General features: G+C 37.5%; 2 protein-coding genes across 3 annotated transcripts in view; both read right to left on the reverse strand.

The window, feature by feature from the left end:
* dennd2b (DENN domain containing 2B) overlaps positions 1-6,732 on the reverse strand; it is a 64,220-nt gene extending 57,488 nt beyond the window's left edge. The window contains exon 1 of one of the 2 annotated variants that reach the window (XM_084109149.1): positions 6,614-6,732. The gene's annotated coding sequence lies outside the window, so the exon portion shown is untranslated. Of the gene's footprint in view, positions 1-774; positions 1,297-6,613 lie in introns of those variants that run through there. The other variant, XM_084109150.1, reaches the window with a different exon arrangement.
* Positions 6,733-6,887: 155 nt separating this feature from the next.
* Positions 6,888-9,679, reverse strand: tmem9b (TMEM9 domain family, member B). Its single transcript, XM_084109153.1, has 5 exons — positions 9,250-9,679; positions 8,862-8,953; positions 8,638-8,746; positions 8,414-8,548; positions 6,888-8,208 (listed from the first exon to the last, which is right to left on the reverse strand). Exons 1-5 carry the CDS (start codon positions 9,346-9,348, stop codon positions 8,053-8,055), a joined length of 591 nt encoding a protein of 196 aa, XP_083965279.1. The 5' UTR covers positions 9,349-9,679; the 3' UTR covers positions 6,888-8,052.
* Between the last annotated feature and the right edge of the window lie 508 nt (positions 9,680-10,187).

Consider the following 10,187-nt stretch of genomic DNA (forward strand, 5'->3'; position numbering starts at 1 on the left):
CCATGTCAGTTGGTGTGCTCAAATAAGTGCATGATTTTAGTGGGAATAACTGATGTGACATTAAGGAAGAACTAATTTGCTGTCAATCCTCTCTCATTCAACATTTAGGCTACATTATATTTATATTTAAGCATTTAGCAGATGTTTTTTTATCCAAAGTGACTTACGTTGTATTCAATGTATACATTGTTTGTAATCAATGTATGCATTCCCTGGGAATCGAACCCATGACCTTCGCATTGCTCAACTGTTTGAGCTATATACAATGCAATACTCAACAGTATTTTGGCCACTAAACAAATCCATAAACTTTTTGAGATCTATCAGGGAAATTTATAAACTAGACTTGACCTTGGGGCACCAAACTATTCCTCAAATAAAATAAAACTAAAAAAATTAATAAAAAAAACCCTCAGCCTATTAAACGTTTGAGTAAACAACCAACATTCATAAAAGTTGGGAAATTACCAAATAAGGTAAACACATTTGACGTAATACAGTTTCAACCACATTTTTAAGAAAAGTCATGTTCTGACCCACAATTACATTTAAAACATATACTACTTTGGCTGTGACTTAAACCAAGTGAGTTAAGTTATCCTTCATGTTTTGAGCATTTTGAGGTGCCACGCGCCTATCATTTTGCTCCAATGATGCTCAAAAATGCTTTCTATCAAGGAAGCGAACTAGGTTTTGACACACAGCCTTTGTTTGCGATTGACTGTGCTCATTTTCATACAATGTAACCCCGCTAGAATGAGATAAAAGTTTTACCTGAACGAAACGTCCCGCTGATCGTGCCATTTTGTTCAGCGTCTCACAAACACTCGTAGCGATTGCAAAAAAAATCATCGATTTGCCGGTAATACCTGGAACTTTTCCCTAAACTTCCAGGCATGTCCTTTCAAGCGGGGTAAATCCCTCCCTACTTGAGAACTCTCTCTTGGCAGAAGGCTGAGCTAGTCGCCATGGAGACGGATTGTTTTGCCCCCCACTCGCCTCTCCAGGTTCTCGCGCTCCCAGTCTCCCACACGAAACTAAACTCTCTTCTCATGAGCCACATGGATCTGAACTTTACACGCTGTAATGGCAAGTTAAGCGCGGTTAAAATAAATTCCTTTCACATTTCACACATAACTATTTTGCCTGATAGTTCCTTCATCCTTCCACAGGAAAAAACAGCCAAGAATAGCTCCTTATTTGAACACGTAATTAAAGCTCATCGTACAAAACGGTCTCACAGGGTACGTAGCCTACCGAAGTACTTCAGCTTGCTTACATACTTATTTTTGAAGTGGGTGAAATTGAATTACATTATCATCATAACCATAGCCTACTTTTTTTTCTACTCAAATCTTGCTTAAATGAAACGCGCGCGAATCTCAATATTTAATTTAATTTTAATTCTGAATAACGTTATTCACCACCTGATAAAACACTGAAAGTGATATAGACCTACAACAACAATGTCATATCTAATCTATAAAAGCAGTTATCGGTAAAGCAGTAGGCTCAGTGTTGCCAGATTGGAAATGTCCAAGTATCGTACCAGAAGCTCAAAATTATCGTATTTGGAAGAACATTATCGTACACGAGTCAAACCTGTACAGAATACAGTCAAGAAATCTCCAACGGGGGGGGGATCGGTTCTGATTAATTCGGTTCGGGAGTATAGATAAAAGCCCTCCCGCACTTACAATTGATTGGTTGGGTCCAGTGTTGCCAACTATTTTCAAAGTAAAGTAGCTAACGCCTCCCCTAAAAGTCGCTAAATGTCGCTAGATGACGTCATACATCAATTAGCATATTCATGACGTCATCTCGGCGTACTTGCGTTCTGCCTGCCTAATGTTTTTTCTCATTAAAATCATGCCTACATACTGTATTTTAATATAACATAACATAACATAATATAATAGGCTATATAGCCGAATGTCCAATAAAGCTGTTCTCATTTACTATATTTTTTTTGTCAGACAATACGAGTAGCTATTGAATGACTATTTTTTATATGTGTAAAATTATCTGAACTGAGAGAGTTCGGGAACTGGGTGAACTAAAGCACTGTGATAGTGAGTATTACAAGTAATAAGCACAAGAAAAGAAAGGAAAATAAAATGGTCAAACTAAATTCTTTAAATATAAAACAAAAGATAAGTGATAAGTCCGTCCGTGGAAACAACACTGCTCATTCACGTCTGTCAGCTGCCGTGCTGCTGCCCTCAGCCATTCACTGAACAGGGTAGACGCAGAGAGAGGTGTGTGACGGCAAGGAGAAAGCAAATCTCGCGCTCGCAGGACTCATGCTGGCAACATTTGGAGGTTACTGAGGTTTGTTCAAAAAGTAGCTAGATTAGTCGCTAGTCGCTTTTTTGAAAAATTGTCGCTAAAGGGGTCTGAAAAGTCGCTAAAAATAGCGACAAAGGCGCTAAGTTGGCAACACTGGTTGGGTCCTTGTATGCGCTTCGTGAAGCACACTAGCACACACACACACACACACACACGCAAGGTCTCTCGCTCGCTCGCTCCCTCTCTCTACACGTTCTTCCGGCCGGTAGACGTAGAATCCACAGCTAGATCAATGAGAAGCCCTATGATTACAGCGACCATAATTTGAAGTGTCACACAGTTCTGAAATTATCGTACATTATAAGATTTTTTCCATTATTGATCGTACATCGTACAGAGGTCAAAATTATCGTACAAATACGATAATTATCGTACATCTGGCAACACTGAGTAGGCTAAACAGTAACAATCTGCATAATTTATTCATGCCGCGGTGCATTGCTGGCAACACGAAAACAGCGTTTATCGCAATATTGTTATCCACAGATTCCACACCTTGATCAAAAGTGCTGAGAAAATAAGTACTGAAAATCATATTTTGTGTTGTTATTTTTTTATTTGCTTTGGTTCTCGCTTGCTGTTTTAGTGTTTAAAGCCGTTTTGTATGCCAGAAACAGCGTTTGTTAATTTAAGGTTTTTCACAACCAGCAACATTTAGCCTATACAAAATCTGCTTTATTACTTATAGAATTATATATTCTAAATTATTTAATAACAATACACACGTTATTTCGTTTTACAGTACGCTATTTTAAGCTTTATTTGTACATAGGCTACCAATATTTTTCCCCACTGATGTTTTAACGTTATTTAACTTCTGCACGGCTCTGCCTCTTTTTGTTGCACTAAATAAATATTTACACACAGTTATGTCAGTAGTTGATATAACATTTCTAGCAGTGTCCTTCCGTGTCACATGTCTACAGCGGTTGAATGGATGATTTAATATTATGACATTTTGTACACCAGCGGGGCCCATTTTCATGATGGGCAAACCCACAGGCTCGCCCTGAGAAAAGATAATATGAAGAATAGGTTACTTGTCATAGTGAGCAACATTTATTGATTCATTTTCTTGCTGCTATATGGGTTTAATTTTTACTGATTATTTAAAAAGCTTTATATAAATACAAATTCTGTGGAGTCATCCATGATTTACCATTATCCGTATGTTCCAGACATCTTCAGTTTCTCAGCAGCAGCGGACAAGCATAACACATTGCAAACAGCTGTCTAAACTGTGGTATGCAATCACATGTATGTGAAGTATAAGTTCGAGAACAAACAGACAAAGAACCTTTGAAAGCGTACTTGGGGACAAGACTGGAAAGAAGGCTACATTAAGTATAGAGTTACATTAACTTTGTATATTTTATTAAAAAACAGCTGTTGAGTGTCTGAAATTGACAGACAGTTGTCAAACTATCAAACGAAACTTCAGAATATCTACAGAATAAACCAAGCCTGCCAACTTTTTCACATTTTAGCTCTAACTGAGAAAAAAGTAAAATGTCAAATTTTGCGCAATCTGAATATCACTTTTTAAACTGATCCTCCAAGTTCTGTCAAAAGCCAGTCTAATATTAAAATCCCACTTTCAATAAGGTTTGATGCTTCAAAAGCAGTCTATGTTGGACTCAAAGTTGTGCAAATAAGCAACCTGCTGCCAAAAAAGCAACCGCAATATAAGAAGCAGGGATCTGTGGTTGACAAAAGCTGTATGATGACAACTTTCTCTGGAACCCTTTCAAATTGTACCAATACCTAATCAGAAATGTGGTATCTGGTGTGTTGAAACACACTGTGGGAGTTTTTCCTCAAATCTGTATTAAATTGCTGATTTAATAGCTCAGGGACAGTTACGCCACAGATCATCACTCCTTTCGTTTCCAAGAACCGTCATTCACTCCAGGTGTTTTGAGAGGGAAATAATTCAAGTGTTGGGTCAGTCCAAATAATGAATTGGACCATGACTCTATAAGGAAATACAGAAATGTATTTTTGTTGCAAAACCTTGAGAGACAATAAACCTGCTGAAACTAGTGTTTCTACTGCAAAACCATATTATTATGAATAAGACAAAAGAAATTTGGTACACCGTATATTTGCCAAGGTCATATCTTAGCTTGTCATGCTAGTCTCACGTTTCAAGCGAGCATTCACTATATTTAACCTTGCATCCTGATTTTTCTTCAAGAACACCATGAGGCCCAGACTAAACATCTCCCATGGTGGAGGATGCCTGTTACGGCGATCATGACACCAAAATATGTGGCTGGAAATGTTTGCTAGATATGGACTAATCTAAAAGCCAAACAGCCCTTTTTCTAATCATTGCTGTTGCAGTGTTGACCCAATCGAAACATAATGCATTCTCGATATGGTCCCAGCAGTTGGAACCACAAAACGAGGCAGATACCTTAATTTTGTTGTTTTGTGCAGAAAAAAAAAATCCACAACTTCTCCAAAAATTAAAATTCTGTCATCATTTACTCACCCCAAAGTTGTTCCAAACCTGAGTTTCTTTCTTCTGCCGAACAAAAAAGAAGATATTTTGAAGAACATTGATAACCAAACAGTTGATAGACACCATTGACTTGTTTTTGTGTTCAGCAGAAGAAAGAAACTCATACAGGTTTGAAACTACTTGAGGGTGAGTAAATGATGACAGACTTTTCCTTTTTGGGTGAACTATCCCTTTAAGTGATTCAACCAAGGGTATAATACTAATGAATCATTCTGTTGTTTTTTAACTAATTTCTGATGGATTAATACTGCAAAGCACTTGCACCTTTCAACTATTATACAATGAGATTAACATGTTACATTGCCATGATGGAAACCATAATAACTATTTGGTTTATAAGGTATTTCCTTATGTCTCTGTATTTATTTTCAAATACTCGTACATTTCCAGTAGCAAGTACAATTTACACCTGTTAAAGTAGTTATAAGAAACATTATGCCAGAGCTGTTAAATTGTTTCTCCTTCCTTGAACACATTTGTAAGGGCTTCATCATTAGTCATGTTCAACAAAACCCACAAAATCTCCCAAATACAACAGTATCCATTTGCAACAGCCATGAAATTTTAACACATCATTACCGCAAAACATTCCTGTCACAATCATTCTGTTCAGGCATTTGAAAATACAAAGCAGAATATTATATAAAGAGAGAGAGAGAGAGAGAGACATAATATTTTTTTGTAATTGCATGACCTTGAGCACAAGCATGAAAAAAATTAAACTGTCAACATAATTGTTATCTTTAATTGTAAAAGCTTATTATTATTTTGATTGTGATAATAACACTTAAAAATAATAGTAATGTGTCTGACAAAATGTTAAAAAATGCACATACATTTTTATACATAAACCATTGTTTTCTGAGTTTCTTGCAATGTTGCAGTAACAAAAATTACATTTTGAACAAGGACACACCAAAAAGAAACAATTGAGATAGATCTGTCAAGGAACCATGATAAGGCAGAGGAAAAGGACAGTCAAAGACAGCCTTGAGGGAGGCAGAGACACAGAGAGAGGAACAGAGAGAGCTGCTGTGACCCTGGGGGACAGACATACACACGTGATGGTGTTTTTTAAGTGTAAAAACAGTGAACTGTTGCTGTAAGTCTGAGGTCAGACTGAAAATGGAGATTTTACTAGCAGTAATAAGAGCAAAAATCAACCAATGAGCATAAAATAATTCATTTTTGGAAAAAAAATCTGATCATTATCATAATGCTAACTGTGAAAACAACGATTCAGAGGCGTCTATTCGTTTTCGTGGTGATTTTAGAAGGTTTAAGAGCGCCTCCTTGTTTCTGCTTCACAGTAAAACACCACAGAGGAGTTTATGAATCTCTCTAATGCACATGATGAAATATCCATTCTGATTAGTACTGTGCTCTCATAAGCGTGTGTATTATAGCCGATATATCTGTTATGATGAAGGAAATTGTCTCGCCTTTGTTCTGGCGACTTCAAAACACATTTGAGTCTCTTGTCAATTTGAATTGTTCACATCAAAACGCATGCCATCTTTTCTGTAATTTATGCTATTATTATTATTTTACTTTTCCCACTGTATTTGTTCTGTTATTGTGCGTTTCTTTATGTCTCTGTTAGGTCATTTACAATCAGTTTTAGCATTAATGACATTTGTGAGATATTTTTCATCCATTTACAAAACAAGTAATTCAAAAGAGTTACGCACAGAAGCAGCGAACATAAAGAAGGCAGTCAGATAAAGAAATCCATACCTTTTCTGGGTAAGTGACGCTTGCGTTGCCAAGGTTACCTTTTCACATATCCATGCTGTGAGTTTGCGTAAGTTAGTTTTCAGTGGAGTGCGCGCTGGATTGTCTGTCCCAGGGCTTTTGGCTGGGAGGAGGAGGTAGCGCAGGAAATGATGAGAACCGTTGTTTTAGAAATGTGATATGCGTAGTCTGTGTAACGCTATTTCAATTTGTCTAGTTCGTTTATGAGGTAAATACTTTCGGTTAAAGTAATACGCTCAGCTTTTCAGCAAAACAGTTTAAATTAACGGTTCACCGTTTATTATTTTAAAAGTGGTGTGAGTTCTTGCTTATCTGGATGTACAGTCAGTGAGTATAAGAGAATTTTACTAACATTAGTACTAAAATAGCTTGCAGTTGACTCAATTTTATTATCTTTTTTAATACTAAAGATAACTGCGCGTTTAATAATAAATGAATCCAGGGCTAATGTAAAAAGACATTAAACAGCGAAAACAGCGCCTCCTGGGGATTAAAAGTACCATTACCATTACCCGAAACTGCGTCATTTGAGCGGCGGGTTTGCCAATGCTGATATGGCAGGAACAAACTGAGTCTGACACAGGAAACCATAGTTCACCTATTAAGAGAACTGTAATGTAAATCAAAAGGTCAAAACAGCTCTCTCTGTTAAATCATGTAGCTGAACATTTCAATTATTATATATACACATATTAATGCCAAAGAGTGTAATTCTGAAATCTTCAAAGAATGTGCCATGGAAAATACTGTCTGTCAAAAAAAAAAAAAAAAGGAATATTTTTACACCATCATGAACATGTTTACACCATCATGAATCAGGAACCTGAATCTACACAAAGCTAGAGAAGAACTGACCTGGGAAGTTAGTCATTAAATAGCATATTATTGGGGAACAATGACAAAACACATCCACAGATTATTATTTACAAATAATAGTTGACAGCAAACTGCAAGGTAAGAAAGAGAAGAGCGAGAGAGGGGAATTTTACTATGTACAATAACCTACTAAAGACTGGATATCAATATTTTGGGTTTAGTATCAATTCTGACATTTATATAAAAACATTTTGAGAATAAATGGATCAGCAAATTTGTTGAGGAAATTGGCACTTCTATCCCCAAATCAAATTCGGTGTGACTGGACTGCAGTAGAAGTAAACTTTTTTTGTTGCTAAATTCAGAGTGCATGATTTCAAAATGCAGGAACACAGTGATAATTAATGCAAACAGTCTGTATAACAAGCAAGACTAATTAATAAACAAGGTTTTGTCGCATGCATTGGTCAAGACGACAAACCTACACACACCAAAAAGAGATGTACACACTGGGGTCACTGGGGGCTGCTCAGACATCATGGAGAAGACCCAGCCTTCAGCACAGTACTAGAACCCACATATAACAGTCCAGACTGTGAATGCTTTTAGCTGAGAACCACGTGACGGTCGAAGACAGACTTGCGCTGTTCTTGGACCTGCCTCCTCCAGCGCTGCTGAGCATGCTCTACTTTGTTGAGCATGTTGGAGCGAGAGCGAGAACGGGAGAGCACATCATGGGCGTTGGCGAAGGGCTGTTGGTCCTTTTAACAAAAGAGTGTAATGTTATCACATTATTTCTACTTTATACCATATGCCTATAATTAAAAACACAAACCCCCAGTTTCACAGACAAGGCTTAAGCCTTGTCCTGGACTAAAATGCATGTTTGAGTTGTTTCATCCAAACTACCAACATTTACAACTTAAATGTAATCTTGTATCCATAAAGAAGTAACAAAACACTTACCCCAACATCGTCCTCACTCTGAATGAGCTGTGAATGGCCAAACAGCCTTCTCTTCAAAATAGGCTCCAGCAGTGTCAGATAGACCATATACAACAGCAGAAGGCCCAGAATAGATAGATATATTATAATAGTGACCTGTAAAAAAAAAAGTGAAAGATGATTATTTAGCTAATATTAAAACAAATTTGAATATTGTATCTATCATATAAAGAAACTGAACGTACTTTGATGGTTCCAGAGCTCCTTTCCTCATATTTGCATTCACAACGTAAACAGTAAGCCTCCACATCCTTGCCTTCAACAGGCATCGGCTCCACCACATGAAGGCAATTGCTGTGCAAATGAATGAATATATTTGAGGCGTTATGGATCAGTAGATAGAGAGTCACGGAGTTAATTATTTACAAAAAGTATTGTAGTCTCTTATTAAGCCTAGTAAATAATTTACCAGTCCTTCAAGGAAACGTTTTGATTGTAGATCTGCCCATCAATCTCCTTATAGGGTGGACAGATACATTTGCACCTGATGTCTTCTGAATTCTGAGAAAAGTGACCACAGATACACAAGCTTATATATTTACACCAATGAATGACATGAAACCAACTAGTGGCGCAGTCAGTCTACCATACTTCTGTAAGTTTGGAAATCATTTTAAATGGTTTGCAATCAGAAAGTGTTGATTTCCGATTCCGAGTTTATCACGCTTTTAATTCGCAGAAACATTGAAACATGCTAACGGCTAGCTAGTTAGCTCTGCCAACAAAACAATATGATCCCAACAGCAAAATGAATTTCGTTAATATATTAAAAAACAGTGATACATGTCCTAATTTACCTTAGCTTCTGATGTTTGTGCATATAATATCAGCAGAAAACACACTAGCGATGAAAACGTCAACATATTGACAGCGCATCTTGGGGTCACTCGATTCATCTTTTTCGCTTCCGCTTATGACAATGTTGTCAAATAATGAAGAGAGATGTCACAGAATAACGAGTAAATATTCCTTTAGTAACGCATACAATGGCTAGAAGACTTCTGGTCCAATTAAACGTCAACAAAACAAAGCTTGAGGGCTGGACTCTGTCTGACACATCAGCTGACCATCAGCAGCCGGTCCGCGCATTACCACTTTCCTCCGGAAACATGTGAGTGGGAACCATTCTTCCGTACCATACAGCGCTGGCAGTGGCAGGTCGCAGCGCCCTTTCCGGTGGCATCCCCAGATGCTACCGGAAGTTGTCTGGCAGCTGCCACCATAGATATCTATGGCTGCCACTGCCAGAGTTTGTGCCTGCCAGCCAGGTGTCACGGTCATGTCTGGCAGCTGCCAGAGTTCGTGCCAGCTGTGCCACGGGAGTTTGTCGCCGTTTCTGCTGTTTACTCGGTAAAAACTACACTGTTTTGAAAGACTTGATGGTGCATTCACATCTTTCCATAAAACACTCATATCATCATGTTACGTTAGTCAGGTGTTACCTGAATGACGCCTTTGTGGTCATGACCCAGTACCAAGGATAAAGAGGTCATGAATTGAGAAATCAAATGGCAAATATATTTTTTCACATAATGTTGTAGCCAGGCTACATAGCTTTCCATAAAACACTCATATAATCATGTTTACGTTAGTCAGGTGTTACCTGAATGACGCCTCTGTGGTCATGACCCAGTACCAAGGATAAAAGGGTCATGAATTGAGAAATCAAATGGCAAATATATTTTTTCTTTTTTCTTCAAACTGCATTAGCTACAAAAGAAAAATAAATTATTCA

This window comes from Abramis brama (genome assembly GCF_963993115.1).
Source record: "Abramis brama genome assembly, chromosome: 3".
NCBI lineage: Eukaryota > Metazoa > Chordata > Actinopteri > Cypriniformes > Leuciscidae > Abramis > Abramis brama.

Excerpts from the sequence above, each read along its gene's own strand:
- tmem9b (XM_084109153.1), bottom strand. The coding sequence starts at position 9,348 with ATGAATCGAGTGACCCCAAGATGCGCTGTCAATATGTTGACGTTTTCA. Across the intron at positions 8,954-9,249 it reads CACAAACATCAGAAGCTAAG|AATTCAGAAGACATCAGGTG; the intron begins GTAAATTAGGAC and ends CACTTTTCTCAG. Across the intron at positions 8,747-8,861 it reads AACGTTTCCTTGAAGGACTG|CAATTGCCTTCATGTGGTGG; the intron begins GTAAATTATTTA and ends TCATTTGCACAG.